The 21442-nt window shown below is 43.0% G+C and overlaps 1 protein-coding gene across 1 annotated transcript in view; it reads left to right on the top strand.

The window, feature by feature from the left end:
• Positions 1–21442, top strand: part of UNC5D (unc-5 netrin receptor D) — a 1369357-nt gene that overhangs the window by 1185560 nt on the left and 162355 nt on the right. Inside the window, exons 12-13 of the mRNA XM_078666140.1 lie at positions 6961–7129; positions 15092–15319. Of these exons, the coding sequence (XP_078522266.1) occupies positions 6961–7129; positions 15092–15319 (397 nt within the window). The remainder of the gene's footprint in view (positions 1–6960; positions 7130–15091; positions 15320–21442) is intronic.

The raw sequence follows: 21442 nt of genomic DNA, 5'->3' as shown, positions 1-21442 counted from the left end.
AGACCTCTCCATGGGTGCGAGGAGTTCTAAAAAGAGAAGAAAGATTCTGCAAGTTGGGTTGTCCCTCAGAGCTGTGCAGGAGGGTGGGGACAGGGTTGGAGGGATGATGTGGAAATGGTGCTTGCCATTTAGAACTACCCAGCCACATTTAATAAACCCAACAGAAGTGAGAAAAAAAAAAGAGAACCTGGATGGCGACTATACCAGAATCATGGACAGCTGAAAGAAAAAAACAGGTGATACCCCTGATGGACTAAGGACTTTGCCTACAGCTGTTCCCCAGGATTAGATGGGTCTCTCTGGGCCAGTAGCTGTGGCTTCATTATGCCTCCTGAGGACAAGTTGCAGGAAAACTTGGATTTCACTTCACCGCCAGGGCCATGCAAGATGGCCAGTAGGCCACGGGGCTTGTGGTGAGGGAAGCAGCGGTGAAGGCTGTTGTAGAGAACGACTGAAACTAGCTCCTCTCAATGCATGCCCCTGGAAATACTCCAGGTGGCAAGAGCTTACCACCAAGAGCATAATGAACCAAAAACCATTGCAATCAGTCCATCCATCTCAAGTTATGCACATGTATGTATTTTGACCTTTGACCTTAAAATAGGACCAAAGGGTTCTGTCACCATTTCCTAAAACCCCCTAGAGTGTGTCAGGGCTCAGGGGACAGCAGACTGATATTTCTGTTTTTGCTAGTGGAAGCAGGCATTCATACAGCCCTCTTCATCAAATACTGATGGCCCCCGGAGGTCTCCCGTCTTCCCAGGGGCTGCACCACAAAGAAGCCTTGCTGGATCATCTACTTGTGAGCAGGCCCCGGACCCCATCTCTTTTAGCACCCCAAAAAATGGCATAGGTAGAAAATGGTGGGCGACGTTGTGTTACCCCGTGTGAGTGTTCCACGAGCCCTTGACTTGAGCTGGAGCTGAGAGGTCCAGCACACACATCAGCTTGCCTGCAAGTGGGAAAGTGAGCATGCCCGCTCCCGCGTTGTCAGTGGATCCTGTGAACTGGGCAAGAAGCTGGCAAGGCAATACATAAGTGGGCTTCCCACACTGCCCCAACATTACTGGAAGCACTGAGAGAGTATAATACTACTAAGAAAAGGTATTCAGCGCAACCACGCACTATTTATTCACTGCTTTGTCAAGGACTTTCACTCCCTCGTGGAACCCCAAGGAGGGCTTGGGGCACTACCAATGTATTTTGGGGGTGTTGTGGAGAGTGAAGCAGTCCCCCAGGAAGGATTTAAAGGAATTAATCCTATGCCTCCTTGTTTATAAGATGTATGAACTATGGAAATTGCCTAGCTGATCCTTAAGCACTCCTGAAACTGGAGCTTTTCAGCTTGGGGGTGCAGAGACCCCTAGTGGTTTGTCCTATAGCTGCATTTTATGTGGCCTGATGAGTGTAAAGAAAGAGTCTGACATTTTATTTTGCTTTGCAATGCCTTCTTTAAAATGCTTTTTAAACAATAACTATGGATAATAAATGCATTTTAACATTATTATTAATTTCAATGGTGTTTAGGGAATATCTACCATGTTATTGTTCTTATAATGTGGAGACCCCTAACAAAGCCAATTGCCCTACCTTATATTTTAATGGTGATCCCCTGACAAAGACGATAGGTTAGCTTCGTCTGATAATATGGTGACCAATGGACAAAACCAACAGGCCTGTTTTGTCTATAGTGAATTAGGCCCAGGTAATATTTTATTTATGTAATTAGAGTCATTCCAGTAATTTTGCTTTACTCTTTTGAAGGGGAATTACCAACAATTGCATAATTACTCCAACTTGTATATTTAAGAGCAATTTGGCACAAAATTCCTACCACAGTAGCACAGGAACAACACATTTAGCGAGCACGAGCATCTGTTGACTGTTGCTTTTTGTGCTCTGTTGCAATTAACACTATTTCCTTAGTGCAACATTTCTTCTCAAGTCCATTTTGAACACAAGGGTGTATTTAGTGCTTAGAAAATAGTGCTAAATGCTAGTTAACACTCCTTGCGTAATTCTGTGTAACCACTCCTAATTTTGCTGTAATTTCACATAATTACGCTACAGTAAATTACACAAGTAACACCCACCCCTAAATGACACCCCCTTATATTGTGAATTGGCATCTGGTATAAGTAAGGCAGGTATTGTGATGTGTTCTTGAACCACAAGGGATCAAATGTGATATAACGGTGTCACCAATGGTGCTTCCATCTACCTGCTGTACATATTTGTAAATTGATGCTTAGTATTTTGTGTGTGTGTATGTGTGTGTGTGCATGTGTATATACTAAATATTCTTTTCCCTTTTCAAAGAAAAAAAAACTGACTAAACAGGCATTTATTTAGTGTTGTTGTTGTGTGCCAGTGGCTAGAGAATACTAGCCCACTCTACCTACCCTGAGCAGACCTGGAGGCTGTTCTGCTTCGCTATACAGAGAGAATCAAGTGCTACAGTGGGATACTAGGTTCCCCACTAAGGAGGCAATTCTAAATCTATTACCTGCACAGGACTCACATCCTGCACAACTAATAACCCAATTTCTTAGAGTGGCCACAGATAAATTTGTGTATGTGGCAACATGGGGCAAGTAAGATATCATTATGAGCTGAGGGTACTAGCATAGGTTCTGAAGATGGATTGATCGAAGGTTTCCCCAGTTGTAGCTTGGACGAGCAATTAGTATTGTTAAAAATCGAAATAGGACCCGCGCCTCGATAATGTCTAGTGAATAAAGTACTACTCCTATATTGTGTTGTATTTTATTAGTTATGAAGTGTATGCTGTGCTACAATGTATCTTTTGAGGTCAGTATATATTATTAAGCTGCATTAGCCAATGAGGTTTCATTTATTTCACAATTCACCGGTCAAAGCGGTACAGTGTGCGACAATGCAGCAGTCACTAAATGATATTTTACAGTTCATCAATCAGTTGCTAACCGGATGAAGAGTTACATGTCATCAGTCACTAGCTCTATAATTTATTACATCCCAACAGTCTCTGGCTGTATGATCCACGGTGCAGCAGCACCTGTCTATATTTTCTGTTAGTGTCTTGTTCTCAAACTTTATGATGATTTACACTGCACCAGTCTCTGGTTGGGTAATATATTAAACTGCTTTTGGCATGTAATTTGTTATATTGTATCCATATTTCACAGTACGCAATGCAGTATTATCAGGCTTTGGCATCATGCTCTATTGTGTGCAGTGGAGCCAAACCCCCGAGTAGGTCATGAAGCCACTCTCCTCCAACAGCGGTTACGTGCAGGTAAGCGCGGTGAGGCGGCGCAGGGTTTGGGGATCTTGACAGAGGACGGAAAAGGAAATATTTATTTATTTAATTTTCCCTTTTCGCCGTCTGTCGCCTTCACCCTCCCTTCCGCCCCGCCCCTGCCACGCCTCACTGCCCACACTGCACTTACCTGCATGGACCGCCACTGCTCTCCTTCAATAAATAGCATATTACACTCTGCATCTTCATTTATGAAATATGCTATGACATTTTTCATGTGTTGTTTTAAAAAAAAACATTTAGCCTAAACCAAGATCCAATGGGTTAACTTGGTGCAATAAGTAGTATGACATTGGAGATGCCTTCTCAATTCTGGGAGAGTCATTCCCTGTGTAAAGTCAGTGCACCATGTACTCCGCGAGAAGGTACACGGTGTTTTTCTGATGTGTATTTCATTGTCCCATTGTCATACACTGGAAACTGGAATTTGTCCCACTAAGTCAATAAATTAGTCGTTAGAGAAAGAATAAAAACAATACAAAGACCAGGAAGTTCTCAAGTGGCTAATAAGTTGGCTGATTTTATTTCAGCCAAAATATATTCACACAATACAAATATCACACTATTATGTACTTAGAAATATCAAATGTTCTGAGGATCAGAGACAATAAATCATATATACTAATTAGTAAGGGTGGTGTTAATGCTAAGTAAAACTGTAATATTTTGTTATGTCATTATTGGTACCTTGCTGCAGGCTACATTACCTTTAAAGTACTTGCCCTACTCTTGATAACAATTATTGATTGCGAATTTCTACTGGTACTTTTTGGAACTGCTACGCCAGAGGTGCACAATGTTTGTCTAGGAGGATCAGATCAATGTGCTTATTTTCAGGATACCCGATGACAATGTAAATGATTTAGAGTTGTAGTGTGCAACCTTAGCTCATGAGGATAGCCTGAAAATCTTACCTGTGTGAGATCATCTCAAAGCAACATTGGATCTCAGTTTGAAAGATACAGTGCAAGCACTGCTTCTTCACAATAGCACTATTGAGTTTAGGACATCCTTAGTCCTTCTTCATTTGGTGGCAGTCATATGCAAGTTCAGTTTAGGGCCTTCTATGCAAATGACAGTGAGTCCTCCCTGTCTGCCCTATCACTATATGCATAGATGACAGCACCACTTGCTTGCATCAGTATGTTCTACAAGAAGGGTGTTGATATCATCATAGCCGTTCTAAGGCATGGATATAATGGTAATGACCCAGACAGGTGCCCCTGCTTTCCTAGGATCCGCACTGGTAAAGGTATCAAAACAGTCAGAAGACTCATTGTCTCTGTCTCGCTCTCTCTAGCCACTCTTTCTCTGTGTTAACCCCTCTCCCTCTGCTTAGCTATGCTTCATATGCTGCATCTGTCTCTAGTTCTAGCTCATCTAACTCTTCTCTCTCCCTGTATTGCTCATCCCTCTTTACCTCATGCTGCATTTCTCTGTCTACCTCAAGCACCCTTACTTTCCTCTGTAAGATGTCTCGCCTCCTGTCTCATCTGCCCTCTCTTTCTGCCTCACCTTTATCTACTTACAGTCTCTTTCCACCTCTCTATCTTTGTGCATCTCATCTCTCGCTACCCCACCAATGAACTCATCGTTATGCTTCACTCTGTCACTTCTCTTGGCACCGCCCTCTTTGACCGCTTTCAAACCTCTTTCTCTGCCATATCTACCTTCCTTTCCCATGTTTCACTCGACTAACCACCACTCTCTCTTTACCTCCCTTTCTATTTCTACATCTAGCTGAACCTATAGACCTGCCTATCTTTACTCTCCCAAATTCGTACTCTATCTCACCTCTCATTTCAACTGCCACGCTACCCCACATCACACTAACTGTCTCTTATGACCTCACCATTTGTGTGCCTACCTTTAAAGCTTCACCACTCTACCCCTTACTCTTTACTTCAACTCTCTCTACCTTAACACTCTGTCTCTCTCTGCACCTCACTGTTCTGTTTACATCTTACCTGCCTGGATTTCCCCTTCATCTACTCAGCCCCTCTATTTCGTCTCCTTTAACTCTGTCTTCCCAGCTATACCTCACCCATTTCTACCTGTCTCTCACCCCTCCCTTTCACTTCACCATTCTCCTTGTCGCCTCCTATCTAATTTCTTTCTGACTGCCTCATATCTCACTACCTCACATCTCTCTCCCCACCTTTTTCTCACTACCTAACTTTGCAATTTAACTCACCATTAGTTAACTATGTCACCTGTCCATCCCACCCCTCTATTTTCATCTGTTACCTTTACCTCATCTCTCTCTTTTACTTACTCTGGTCTTGCTATCTAACTTTCTGTAAATCTACTTATTTTTCTTCATCCACCATTTCCTCCTCTTTTTCTTTTCTTTCTCTATCCCCTTCACTATTTCAACTCAACATCTCTAACTTATCTCGCTCATGTTGCCCCTTTCCCTTCCTCACTAGTCTCTATTTCATTCTCTCTCTCGCTCTTCCTCAATAGCAGCCTCTTCTCTCTACATCACGTTTGTCTCTGTATTTCTCCTCTTTTCTCTCTACACCTCATCTCTTTTTCCACCTTTACCCCTTCCTCTCTGCCCTCCCACTACTCTCTTTCCTGTACTTGTCATTCTGTGAAATTAAAGCCTCAAATTTACACGTTGTGCATACATCTTATTTTAATATTATGCGGAAGCCCAATAAAATCCATCTAGCCACCCCTATGGTATCTTTCGTATAATAGGTAACCCTGGGCATAGTTTGTGTAGTAGTGCTACGCGAAGTGCACTTCGCACTACGTGAGCTATGAGTAGCTACGTGAACTGCGTAGTGCACTGTGCAAAATGCTGTTCGCACTGATTGCACAGTGCTGGATGCTTGTTCACACTGTGCAATCAGTGCAAACCACATATTGCACAGTGCAAGCAGTCGTTTTCTGCCGCTCGAGAAGATTTTTACTCGAGCCGCAGCTTTCTCAACGCAGACTGGTAGTTTCTCATCGCGAGCGGTCATGAGAATACACGACCACTCGCAATGAGAAACCTGACCACCCCGCGTTGAGAATCTCGCCGGGAGGTTTATTTTCCACGCTCGCGATTGGCAACTTGATGTTGCTGATTGCGAACGAGGAAAAAGTCTCGCCGGGATGTCATTTTGCTCGCTTACGGCCGCCAACTTGACGTTGAAGCCCGCGAGCAAGCAAAAAATTACGGCTACACTACGCTACGCATGTTTGCACTATGCTACGTGCAATTCGCGTAGCGGGAAGTAGCGAAACTTCGCAAACTACACGAGCGTAGCGTAGTAATTCGCCCAGGGTTAATAATGAGTTTAACAGGCTGGTGGACGTCGAATTCCACACAAAATATTGTTGCAAAAAAAAACAAAAAAATGCAAAAACCCGGGGCAAACAAAGATTAGTTTGTTAGTGCTTCTTCAATGTTTCTTATGTGCTATTTGATGAACGATGGCCAGCTTGTGCTTTGAGCGTTTTTTGTGTGCCTCATTTCCGAAAATGTTAAATTACAATTCATAGTCTGGCCTCATGCGTGCTTGAATTAGCTAAAAATGCTGAAAAAAATGAAGGTTATCCCGAAAAGGAGCCCTCAAAATAGATATTGCAAGGAGGCTCAAAAATCCTTCAAGTGGCAATGAATATCAGTCTGATGCTGTTTTTGTTGACGCTTCTTTTGACAGCTTACAGCCGGAAGGAGCAGAGGTTGTCCTTAGTCCAGAAGTAACATGCGGACCCCCAGATGTGCTATTACACTCCCCTACAGCCTTGACGATACCTCACTGTGCAGAGGTCAGTGCTGAGCATTGGAACATCCGCTTGAAGAAACGGAGCCAGCAGGGGAAATGGGAGGTAAGGCGCTAACTGAAACTGCTGAGGACTGGGGCTGAAGATTCAAGGCGCATGTGCTGTTACTCCACCTGTCTCTGCCAGGTTGAACATAGCATGGGCTTGGATGTACTTCTAGCTACACTGATCATTTCAGATACATGCATGTACTGCTAGCAGATTCCCTCTATTCGAGCTGATGATGTGAAGTGCATACGAGCGGCGACCCCTGCCTTTTCACTTTGTAGTCCCAAGGTCTGCTGTACATACATGTAATTCTACTCCATTTCTCTCCGTTAAACCCAAAGATGAGGGGTGCATGTATCTGCTCCTGTTCCGTTTCTGTCCGTCCAGGCTGAACACATGGCGAAAGCCAGAGTTGGACCTAAATAAATGTTGGATCTGGTTCGCCCATACCATCCATCTCGATCTCTGGAATCTTCGCAACAGGTCCTGTTTACTGTACCCAGGTTCAGTTTGAACCCCATGTAGGGACGCTCTTTTGCATATTTAGGACTAAAACTTTGGCAGACCCTTCCAGACTCTCTGAGGAACTGCGCCTCTTTCCTTGCCATTTGCAAGGGCCTAAAGAACTGGTTTTTCTAATCACTTCTCCTTGCTCCTTGAATCCTTTCCTCCTGGCATGTGCCAGGAAACCCCTTGAGGTAGCTGCTTAGGCTACACCAAGCGGATAATGATAATAATAATAATGCTGACGATGTTAAGTGGATGCGTGGGCCTCTCCTCCTGGTGTCTTCTTGCAGATTGAAGACATCGGGTGCATGCATGTGCTAGCCTACTCTCTCTGTCCATGCATGTGCTAGCCTACTCTCTCTGTCCATGCATGTGCTAGCCTACTCTCTCTGTCCATGCATGCATGTGCTAGTCCACTCTCTCTGTCCATGCATGCATGTGCTAGCGTACTCTCTCTGTCCATGCATGTGCTAGCCTACTCTCTCTGTCCATGCATGCACGTGCTAGTCCACTCTCTCTGTCCATGCATGCATGTGCTAATCCACTCTCTCTGTCCATGCATGCATGTGCTAGTCCACTCTCTCTGTCCAGGCATGCATGTGCTAATCCACTCTCTCTGTCCATGCATGCATGTGCTAGTCCACTCTCTCTGTCCATGCATGCATGTGCTAATCCACTCTCTCTGTCCATGCATGCATGTGCTAGTCCACTCTCTCTGTCCAGGCATGCATGTGCTAATCCACTCTCTCTGTCCATGCATGCATGTGCTAATCCACTCTCTCTTGTCCATGTATGCATGTGCTAGTCCACTCTCTCTGTCCAGGCATGCATGTGTTAATCCACTCTCTCTGTCCATGCATGCATGTGCTAATCCACTCTCTCTTGTCCATGCATGCATGTGCTAATCCACTCTCTCTTGTCCATGCATGCATGTGCTAATCCACTCTCTCTCTCTATGCTGAAGATGTGAAGTGCATGGGCTTCTACTCCATTTGTTTATGTCTAGGCTGAACATGCCTAGGGCACAAATGAGCGTCCAGCTCTCTTTGTCCGGGCTGACGTTGTGAAGTGTATGAGGGTGATATTGTTCAACCTCCTTCTGTCCAGGCCGAATTCTGGGGGTTGCGCATCTATACACCATTAGTCCAGCTTTCACGGTCTAGGCTGAAGATGAGATGTGAGCTAAAAACCTAAAATTCATAGGTCCCAGTTGTCGTGTCTAAGCGGTAAACGAGAGACTTGTGCAGTCACTAGCAGTACGATTCCTTTGGATGTGACCAGATGACTTCACGTATGCAAGTGGCAGAAGTGATCACCCTTAAACGCCAGGCATTAGGTTTAAGTTGTAAGGATTCAAAAACTCTTCATCGTCTTTAGTGCAGACTGTAGAAGGAAGCACAGTCCAACAAAGCTGACTCTAAAATCATGACGCTTGGGCTCTGCAAATAAATGCAGTGACATTGATTTGGATCCATTTTGAAGTTAAGGCTCTGCACAAGCATGAACACTACAGATTTCTTACATTCAAGATGAGGCAATGTACTTTAACTGAAAAAAACATACATTGACTATAGTCTGTGTGCTTGTATGTGTCATCAAGCTTCAATCAACCGCACCCAACGATGTGTGCCTCTGAATCCAGAGATGGACCAGTCTCAGCACCCATTGTGAAGTCTAACAACATAACATGTGTATTTGTAAAGCGCACCCGTAGGTATCCTGGCGCTGAATAACAGATGTTTATTGTTACCCAACTCAATGGTACTCATTTTATCGACCTCTGATGGATGAAAGATTGAGTAGACCCGCTGGGATTTGAACCTGTGACCACGAGGTCAAACACAGGCCCCTGCATGGGACGCATTAGTCCACTGAGCCACCAGACCCGGCTTTAGGCTAGCTGGACCTTTGCTGCAATACTGAGCACATATTTCCCACCTCATTCACACCTGAGTTCAGCTTCAAGTTATTTCTTCGATCCACTTGGAAACAACACTGAGTACTTACTCCTGGTTACTAGAAAAAGAGGCAATCTTTTGCACATTCTTAATGTGATTTTGGTATGACAGCGAATGTTTTTAGTATGTAATAAAAACCCTAACAATTAGATAGGATATTAATGGTATGTGTAACTCATAAAAGTCAGACAGGTACTGGGTTATTTGTTACGGGGAAAGGGATGGCTGCCTCATGATACATGATACATTATTTTTCAAATGTGCATGCTGGTACTGGGCTCAGACCAATGCATCCACACCAATTCACAGTTGCATGTCATCTCGTTGGAAGCACTCTTTCATGACATGGAATGCAAAGAGCATTGGAACCACCAATCAGTACTACAGAATACAGGCACAGTTGAAAAAAGAATGGCAACGCAAATAGAGTACCTCCAAGAATCATATTTAGATGGCCCTGACGGACCACAACTTCAACTGTCAGTTTTTTAGGACCATTATTATGAACATATTCAAGAGGGTCAGCAATCTGAAAGAGACCAGGTATCCCTTTTGTAGCTGAAGAGAATTCATTGATATTGATGGCCTCAATGGCCCAATTAGGGAAGATTTGATGGTTCCCCAATAGTCCTGGGAAGCCTATATGCACCCAAGAACAATTAGACACAGTGCCTAGACTTCTTTTCTGGTAAGCTAGAGCCCTGGGCAATTGGCGGTGAGTTCAATTGCATTTTGGACATCTCCTTAGACAGGTCCCACCCCACTCTAGGGCGCGCTTGTCATCCTCAATACAAAGGTTTTATTGGCATGGCTGGAACATTGGTAACTGTCTGACTAATGCTTGGTGAATCAGGAATGCCAATAACAAAGAATACTCCATCTTATCCCACCGCCACACATCTTACATGTCCCACTGGATAGGATAGTTTGCACAATGACATTCGTTTTTCAGTCCTTCACACAGCATATTACGGCAAAACCTTTTCTGACTATAATCCTCTCCAATTGATACGGTCCTAGGGCAGAATGCCCACTCCCATTCTGACCTGTCGTTTCCAACCACTATAGCTGGAAGGCACCTCAGTCCTGTCAGAGATACTCTGGGAGAGGTGATTATTGAATAAGTCAGCTTATATGAAAACATGGTCTCCACTCGCTCACTGAATGGAAGGCTTTCAATGTAGTGGTTAGAGGCAACTGTATTAAAAAAATAGCAGGGATCCGGCAGTGGTAGACTCTGAGCTACGAAAAACTGAACAATCCATACCCCGTGACAACATCACACAAAAGTTCCTGTGAGGTTGTAGCCCAGGTCCATGAACGTCATGCAATACTAGTGGAAAGAATAAGGGGCTTAGTCTGGTTCTTGTATATGGCCCTAACTCACACTGAAGCTGACAAACTAAGCTCGCCGCCCGTCTGCCTCAGGAACACCATACAATCCATTACTAATAATAGTGGTATTGTAGTGAATATCCAGAGTGAGATCAATTTCCCCTTCTACACCTATTATGTCAGAGTCGTAAAAAACCTCCACAAACATGGCTCAAGTGCTTCTTGGAAGAAATAAATATATACTCTAAGTGCCGGAGTACCTTAAAAACTCATGAGAGACCCTCAAATCACAGCAGAAGAATCAGGACACCATCTGATTATTCTCCAGGAGCTGCACCCCTGAGCTAGGCAGCCTACCAATGGGTATTTATACTGCACACACAACTAGTTCTCTTTCCCTAAATTAAAACGCCTCTATGAGACTGCCAGTCATCTGGGAGCTTTCTTGATTTCTACAGGAAAGTGCTGGCCATTCCCATTCTAAAACATGGACACTCTTCAGGGATGTTGTCTTTCAACAGGCCAATATCATACTATCTTCAGAGTACAACATTTTCAGCTGTATTATAGCGGATCAACTAATATCCCTTATGCCAGACCCAACTCACTTGGAATAAACTGAGTTTATCCCAAGGTACAATGCATCTCTAAACATTAGGTGCTTTTCCTTTTTAGAACAATACAGCTTGGACAGGGTACCTACCGCAAAAGATGCGGCACCAATCAAAAACATATAACAAACAAAGCAAAAGATTGTGGATTAACCTGTGTACACACTACCTGAAAGTACCTCCTGTCCAGGAGCACACCCCTATTTCAACTCTGGCGGAACAATACCAGCAAGCTAAATCAGGACTGTACCACTCAAAGAGAACACAACATTGCATATAGTTATAATCGAATCATCCTCAAGTTGGTTGAAAAAAGATTCTTCTTTATTATTTTGTTCTTTAAAAAGCCACAGCCAACGTGTTTCGTCCTGCAACGCAGGACTTCTTCAGGGCATTCACAAATCATAGTCAGAGAGAGAAGATGAATAATAACCATATGGAATTGCGTTCACACGAATTTGACAGTAATCTTATCCATGGGTATGTACATCCGAAAGAATTCAATTGACAATGATGCTGGTAACATCCATGAAATCACGTGGTATAATAATCACAGATTTTAGAACCATGTGCTGATGAATTAAGAACAACACATATTGGACCTCATAATGCTGGTCAAGCCCGACGTGATCTGAGTCAGCGCTGCTCCCGTCAGAAGAAGGCGATTCCATGTGGTTATTATCCATCGTCTCTCGCCCACTACGATTTGTGACTGCCCTGAAGAAGTCCTGTGTTACGGAATGAAATGCGTTGGCTGTGGCTTTTTAAAGAACAAAAAAATAAAGAAGACACTTTTTTCTACCATCTTGAGGATGATTCGATTATAACTATATGCAATGTTTTGTTCTCTGAGTGGTGCAGTCCTGATTTAGCTTGCTTGCCTTTCCTTTTTATTAAAGAAGACATTTGTCTCCTGGCCCTGATCAGCATGTTTCTCCTTAGACCTCGAACAGAATTCAATACACTAAGCTAGGAATATATGATCCAGATGGTACAAGGCTTCAGCTTTGAACTAGAACCTATGAGATGGATTCAGCTTCTATATTTCATTCCTACAGCCAGGGTAAGGTCAGGTCATTACAGCTCCGATTCCTACTCAATGACCATAGATATGAGGCAGGATTGCCCCTTCTCCCCTCTGTTGTATGTTTTGGCCCTAACAATCCCAGGAGAGTATCTCAAAGCTCAGGGTCAGGATTAGGATATCACAGGAAGGAAAAACATGCATCTCATTTGGGCATAAGCTGATTACATTTCTTTATATGTCTGATACTTTACTGAGTACATTGATACACAGGTGCACATTACTCAGGAGTTTATAGCCATCTCTGGCATTAATTATACCAAGTCTTTGTTGTCCACAATGCCCAAGGCTAACCAGAACATGCAACATACCTGGGCACCAGATCTCCGCCATTAGATCATCATAATACAGTTAAATAGCTGTGTATACAACTCTACCATGCTTAAGAAGCCCTTTTGAGGGAAATGTAGGCTAGGCCATTAGGTCTCTAAGTTCACAAGTCCTTTTCTGGAACATTTCCCCACTTTCGGTGGTAGGCCGCATCTCATTGTCCAAAATGACAATATTCCCCTGGCTCCTTTACATCTTTACAAACCTTCCAATCCTTATTCCAAAACTAGATTGACTTTTCATAGAATTCATTTGGGGAAAGTGTTGGCACAGAGTAGAACTGCATAAATTGAGACTGCCACAGTCTGGTACCTGACTTCTCCAAGTAGTATCTTGTGACTCAGCGCCAATGGGTGGCTTATTGGCTAACTAGACATCATCTTGATGAAATTGAACTTCCAGGTACTCAACCACACAATGGCCTTGCTCCCGGATGCACCAAATCTGGCCCGAAGTCACTGCTTCTCACTTCTGTTCACAACTGCCTAAAGTTTAGTTTCCCTCACAATACTCAAATACAACCTTACTTTCCATTATTGGTACTTAGAGGGATCCCGATAGGGGATGGTATCCTTAAAACGAGGTCAATTATAGCATGGGAGAAGGCTGTCATTAACCCAATTGGAGATATATTCTCAGAGGGAACTCTTCTAAGCTTTGAACACCTATGCACTCAAACCGGTTTGTCTGCCGGCAGATTCTTACTATACAGCGCTATTAAAAGGTCCATAGTTAACGCACTGGTGCGCCAGGGATCTTGAACCAGGCACCAATAAACTTCTACATACAGTGCATAATGTAGGCCAGGGCAGGTACTTAATCATGTGACTATACAGGTCCTGCTTATCAGATCGTACTAAACTCCAAAGCACCTTAAAAACTCCAGGGTGGGAGAATTATGCTAGGTATTTGATGACCCCCCCACAGCAGCAGGCACTGGAATACCATCACGATGTGTCTAGAATTGCTTGATTTAAAAACATCCAATTTTATATCATACATAGAGCATATCTGACACCTCATATACTACTTTCAATATTTACTGGACTGGCTGACACCCTGGTTCTGACATCGTGCCTCTCCCTCCGGCAGACCTGTTTCATATGTTTTGGGAATACCCCACACTATGACCATTTTGGAGGGTTGTATTACTTGACATTGAGTAGGCTACTGAGAAGACGGATGCTTCCATGGCTGCACTTTGCTTTTTGGGTCTCTTTCCTAGGCCAAAGAATAGGAAAACTACCACCAGGATTATGGATCTTGCGTTAAAACCGGACACCATCCTCACCCACTTAAACACTGGAGAGATGAGTTCATCTGGTGGTCCCATGCAAAATGTTTAGCTTTACGTAGGGAAGAGAAAAGAGGTCTGCTCAAATAGCCCCTAGCAGAATACTGAGATACCATAGTGTATAATTTTATGGCACACGCCTAAAGAAGACAAGAGACCTCCTTAATCTTGAATACCTCAATGAACATGCACTTAACACTCTATGGAATGCCTTTACGACCAGTCACACCCAGAATACATTGGTCGCTTTGGTGATTACCCCATGCCGTGTAGCCCTATGTAACCCTATGTATCTATCTATAAACCCACAGGCAACCACTGATGAAGCTCTCCCTTTCTGCATTGAAATTCCCACCTCCCGCCAGACCACTTACCTTTGGTAACCCCACCGCCTGTTAAACCTACACATTTACATATCCATTTTTAGATAGAATGTGAAAACAAATCCCTTCAAATATCTCCTCATGAACCATTAACAAAGAAATACTTTCTCCTTCTTCCCATGGTACACAATCCTGAACCATTTCTTCTGTACTATTTAGATGGTCCTCCTTTACTTGCCAAGCAGGATTTTGTGTTAGAAGCCCCTGTATTCCCATAGAGGCATACAACTTTGATGGTCAACGGTGGGTGAACGAAGAAACTGTAAAGTTACTTTGAGCTGGTATTCAGTCATTGAGTAAATGGATTCTATTACACATACTGTGTCTGCTTAACTTGTACACATATTTTACAGCACCGCTTGGATTTGTTTCTTCTATCATAATATAAGTACAACATGTAATTGTTAAGGTTATGGGAGATTATTTAGCAAGTGTTGCCAACTAAATTGGTCCTGGAGGCTTTCAACAAGTGGCTAACATGTCATTTCAGATATGTTTTGTATCTTTGTGTTTACAGGAAGTTATGTCACTTGAAGATGAAACAACTTCCTGTTACTGCCTGCTGGACCCCTATGCCTGTCATATCCTCCTCGACAGTATGGGCACCTATGCATTGGTAGGGGAGCCACTGACAGACTGTGCAGTAAAGCATCTCAAGTTGGCCGTATTCGGTTGCATGTCCTGTAACTCGTTGGACTACAGTGTGAGAGTCTACTGTGTGGACAATACACCGTACGCCTTTCAGGTTAGTGTTAGGGAAAATATATTTTTTACTATTGTCTATTTGATGGTTTTGTCTACTCCCCTTAAGTTCTGTTGAGATTATATTCACTTTGACAGATTTTGGGTATATTTGTATTGTCCCTGGCACCTGTAGATGGGAGCAACATAAGGGGAGGAAAAGGGTAATTATAGAAAAGTGACAATTAAGTGGATGGAATCACAGCTCCACCCTTCAGTCAAAGGACCTTTGTACATATTGCAAACTTTTTTTTTTATCTCTGACTTAGAACCTCAGCAACTTGTGGGCTTTGATAAACCGAAAAGGCATGTAGGAAACGGTTAACAATTTTAAGAATAAACAAAATATTCATGTAGCACCAGTATCCATTGAATATTTGTGGTTGAAATGGAGTTTATCAAAAAATAATATGTCACATTAAGGTGGAAACTCCCAACCAGCAAAGTATGATTGATTTCTTGCAATTTTGACCATGCGCTATATTTTCTTTCTCGAAAAAAGAGAAGGGCGATCCTTTGGATTTTGTCGGTTAATTATAATATTTTAAAAGTGTGGTATTTCATGTTCACCTCTGCCAGTACGCAATGTAGAAAGCATTCAAATACAAATTCATTTTTGCACAAAGGAAAAATTGTCAATGGTGACTGCAGGATCAAACGATTGACTGTTGTCTTTGCATATAGTTATAGAAAAAGTTTAATTCACAGAGCATATCACATCAAACCACAGTGCTTTATATAATTGTGAGATGATGGCACACCTGTCATGTGTGTACAACCTGTATGTAACTTCATGTTGAAACGTATATGTATAGTAGTTTGAAGAGTTGTGGCGAATATTCAAATTGATGCTTTTGCTAGAGTACCTAACAAAATCATCCAGTCCACAGCTCTAAAAGTCGACTTTTTAGTCCTCATAAGTGATTTGCGGAGGACTTTAACAGGATACATTGAGGAAGTTAACATAAACATTCAGGCGTCCATTTGTAGGCTTTCTTATACATGAGCACCAATCAAGGGAGCGATACTGCCACATGAACTATAGTTTTGCAGGGAGAGATTGGTTCAGATGTGAATTGGGGCAAACAGATTTAAGGTAAAGGTTACCTTGAATACCGTTATGGGAGTGATGCCCAGCATCTACATTTGTCCCCAGACAGGCATAATATTAATAATAATCCACATTTGTAAAGCGCACAATCACCCGTAACGGTCTCTAGGCGCTGGGGGCTATCGGGAAGATTAAGCAAGCAGAGTCACATGGTGCTGGGCTAATCTGTCGCCGGTGACGGGGATCGAACCGTGATTCCCAGATTCCGGAGTCAGTCGCCCTAGCCGCGGCGCCACACCTCTTCATGGAAGACATGATGGCACAACATGCAGAACAAAGTGCCCACTTAGATCTAAAGTCAGTTCTAATAATACGAACTCCTCATCGGCAAATCCTTAGCAAAAATATCACATACTGACACCTACAGTAGGAAGACCTGAAGCTGAGTCTCACTAGTAAATTACAAACTTCATCTCAGCTCCGGGAGTACCTGTCAGTACCTATAGCTCTCTAATCAAACCGCCATTAACAGCGCAGCCACCAGAAGTGGCAAGGTAAAGGAATTCATGCCTGTCAAACTTCAGAAATGCATTGTTCCTCTGAGCAGTTTTATCAGCCCAATCTCCTTTTCATAAATGATGTATCATAAAATACCAGTGAGATTAGAATTATCTATTAAAGTTGCACAGTTCACTTTTAAGCTTAAATCACGGGAATCATATGGTAAGTGCAGTGTCAGTTTAATCTGAAGGTTAGTAAGAGCTCTTCAGATCATGGTCTTGTGACTGAAATTTACATAATGTCAAAGACTACACAGCCTAGAGGCCAGAGGAAAAAAAAAAAAAAAATATATATATATATATATATATATATATATATGTATATATATATATATATATATATGTATATGTACCGCTATCGTCCTGAGGCTCCTTAGTCAACATCCCCCATGTGATGCGAGGCACAGAACCCAGTAAATATCTCACTGTGTTTGCACGATATATATATTACCTACTGGCGGTCGCCAGTAGGTATATATAGTTAGGATTTTTTTCCTATGGGATTTTTGAAAATTCTATGTCAAATAACTTTGGCGTTTGTGGACGGAATTGGCTGAAATTTTCAGGAAAATGGCACATTTTGTTTCTGAGCAGCCCCTGAAAATTGGGGGGGGGGGGTTCGTCCAGGGGGGGTCGAGAAAAAATGGGGGTCCCAAAACGTGTTTTTAACATTGAGTTTTCCATAGGGCGGTTGGCCTCACTTTTAGCCCGAACGGCTGAATGGATTTGCACGAAACTTGGCAAAATTGTAGGGACTGGTAGCCCGATGTGCCTTTTGTAGGTCTCAATATATGTGCTACAGTGGATTTTGAGAAATTAACGTTTAAAAAAAGATATATATCTGTAACAGCGGACCGGGCAGCGCTCCAGTACGCGTACTTTTCGCGCAACGGAGCTTTGTGAAGCGAAGCTGATTGGTTCTCCGGCGTCTGTAAACATTCCAAACAGTCCGTAGCGGCCGCCATCTTGTCTCTCGGTAGGATCGAGAGACAAGAGGAGGCCAAAGCGAAGGGGAAAATGACCATAAGGGGGCATAGTAGATCCTCGCTGACCCCCTAGGTTTGATGTGGAGGTTTTAAAAGGGCCCCGCGGGGCAAAAAAAAATAATAATAATAATAATCGAACGGCTGAATGGATTTGCACGAAACTTGGTAAAATATTAGGGACTGGTAGCCCGATGTGCCTTTGCTAGGTCTCAATATATGTGCTCCAGTGGATTTTGAGAAATTAACGTTCAAAAAAAGATATATATCTGTAACAGCGCTCCGCTTCGCGTAACGGAGGTTTGCGAAGCTGATTGGTCATTCTGTCACTGGGCTATAGTTGGGCTACATCTGGCTGATATTTGGGCTACATTTGTTTTTTTTGTCTCTGGCGGCCATCTTTGGGCTACATTGGGCTACATTGGGCTTCATTGGGCTTCATTGGGCTACATTGGGCTACATTTGGGCTCCAACATATATATAGGCCAATGTAGCCCAATATATATTTTTCAAAGTTAATTTTCGTAAAAACCACTGGAGCATATATCTTGAGACATAGCAAAGGCACATCGGGCTACCAGTCCCTACAATTTTGCCAAGTTTCGTGGAAATCCATTCAGCCGTTCGAGCTAAAAGTGAGTCCAACCGCCCTATGGAAATGAAGGAAATGAATGGGTAATTTGTAATTAGCAAATAGCTCATCGCAAACTAGGAATGGTAAAGAATCGCTATTTATTCCTTAAAGTTCGCTATTTAGGAAATGCAAAAACTTTGATGATACATATGGCGGTTCATCTCTAACAAGATAAGAAGCATAGGGATAGATTTATGATGACTGGCGCATCACCAGGGATGTGTTAGTCATTCTGTGCCGCTGTTCCGTCACCTATGGTGTGCTGCATTTACAATGCGGCGCATCATGGGGCAAAAACAGCACAGATGCGTGATGTATCTGTGCCGTAAAGGTGGCGCATTGCTGGAGTTGTATCGCAAGTGTGATGAAGCTCCAGCAAGGGTCGGGGGTGCCCCTGTCGCAGGGTTTCTGTTCTCACACAGAACTGTGGACAGAGGATTGGAACCTCGGCGAATTAGGGTGCCCCAAAACTCACCTTAGTAATCAAAAACCCCTTAGCAAGCTAGGTACACTGTCACATTGGATATAACAAACTCTCAATGTTTAGACAATCCAGAATATGAACTTATAGTACCTCAGGATACGTGGAACTCATGAACAGTCGGTCGTTATATATTTCTTAGAAACCAGAACATGGAGTTAAGAAGAACACATGTGTATTTGAAATGTTTATTTACTAATGCCGTCTTCTCAGGCGTAGTATCTTAGATAATACAAGTACACATATTATCAGTAGCAAAATTACCAGCATAGTTACTAGTACATAAAAAGCGAATGGTGACAGTATGTTAACATGCTGTAAATGAATAAGAGTTAGCAACACTTATAAGCAGCCGCGGGCCGTGGAGGGAGTTACGGTGGGGCAGGGAGGCGGGGAGGGGGAGGGGCAGGGTAGAGAGGGCTCCACCCTGCCCCTCCCCCTCCACGCCTCCCTGCCCCACCGTAACTCCCTCCACGGCCCGCGGCTGCTTATATCTCACCCTCCCTAATACACATATTATATTATTTGCTAAGAAGGTCTGTTTGTGTTGGTTTAGGGCGTGCCCATACTTTAGTGTCTTAGATTTGAAGGAATCACATCAGCATACACCAGCTCTCTCTTCATGTGAACCGCATCAACTGTTGTGTATGTGTGTTCGGCAAAGCATTATAAAACCCGCCTCATGCCCAGAATTGGCAGAAGCTGCACTTATGTTATGAGTATGAAGTCGTGGAGATCAGACCTCATAACAATTCTGTATCGTGTTGTTCTTGAAACTTCAGCACTCGCTGTACAGATATAGTTTAACAAGCAAAGCAGATAGTAGAGCAATAACATATTATTCTCATGTAAACCACGATGAACTACTAGGTTGAAAGCTAAAGCAACAACTAAGTGTCGTGTGCAGAAGTTGCAATAAAGGAAAAATGGCGTTTAAACCGGTAATGAGTCCATGCTAACTTAACACGGTTTAAAGATATCCAGGACCTAGATGACACCTCCCCATGATCCGGAAACGAACTGAATAAGATAATAGAAGTGCCATCTCATGAGAGCAGATTGCAACTTTATATGTGGACGGTCCGCAAGGTAAAACATTAAAAACTAGGAAAATGTAATGCTAAAGAAAAATAAAACAGCCAAGTACTTTATCGAGTCTTAAGCCAATAGGCAAGCTAAATAATAAAAACTTGACAAATAAGTCAATGAATTGTCAATGAAATGCTAATACTCAGCATATCAAACATGAAAAAGGTCTATGACATAACTGTGTATGCAAAATAAGCTGCAACAGCCTCCAATAGGAAGTCACCGTCTTCATCCGAAAAGAGTTCAGCCATCCAATTTAAAAGCGGAAAAGAACATACGTGCTCTCCCAGCACCGGATCCTCTATCACCATCAGAGGACAGCTCGGTGGGTTTTCAAGAAAGCTCTGTTCCAAGAAAGACTGTGTTGCCGCCAGTAAATTCCAGGGACCAATTAGTCCATGCATCAATGCCACAGCCATAATCCTTTCGCCAGGACAAACCAACTCGTGAGTAATGATAGGAGTCATCAGCTGATTAAAGTCGACATCAGGAGAAACCGGTCCGCAGAGACACAAATCAATGGCCCAATCGAAATCACAGGTCAGGCAGTGAAATACAGGCTGGACACAGGTGAAGTAGGAGAATCGAAAAGATAATCCATATGCCGTGCTTAATATCGCCAACGGCATTGTGCCATAATATTCTAGCATGCGATTGCGGAACAGTGTCAGCAGCTGCAGGGCGGGAGCTTGCACAGGAGGGACATCCATATTTAAAAATGTAAAAAAGCACAAGAGCGTCCGCTGGTAATGCAAGTAAAAATGGGAATCCACGAAGCACAGTGGAAAAAATAGAATGAAAGAAAGCAGGGATGACTCCAAAGATTTTCTCAAATGAAGTCACGAGACCACTGGTAACAACTTTAAAAAAGTGCGCCAGGGCCTTTGTGGAGGACGCGTTAAAGATAGTCCGAACCATCTTGCTGAAATGGAAAGGCGAATCAGTATTGAAAAGGGTCTGCACCTCTGTACGGGTGTTCGCTATGTGAAGCACGAAAGTTTCACGGGCCGAACTCAAGGCCACCTCTCTCTGAGACAAAAGAGCTCTTATTCTTGCCATGCCGTTGAAATCTGCTCCCAAGGTTGGTATTTGTGGCCAGATTGAAAACTCCCTATGTTCATGTGTGGGAGGAAATAGAACATTTCTGCAGCAAATAACCCGTTCACTTACTGTTACGATAAAAGGAATACTTTTAATTAACCCAGAACAATCTTCATTATTGAACATCAAATAACTACCATTTTCCAACAACTTGAACGTGGGGATGATAGCAGGAACTGGCGTGCCTTGCAACACGCAAGCCATATTTGGTCGGTGTTTGTTGCATGA

This window comes from Lissotriton helveticus, chromosome 11, assembly GCF_964261635.1.
Source record: "Lissotriton helveticus chromosome 11, aLisHel1.1, whole genome shotgun sequence".
NCBI classification, from domain to species: domain Eukaryota; kingdom Metazoa; phylum Chordata; class Amphibia; order Caudata; family Salamandridae; genus Lissotriton; species Lissotriton helveticus.
This window is presented reverse-complemented; position numbering and strand designations above follow the sequence as displayed.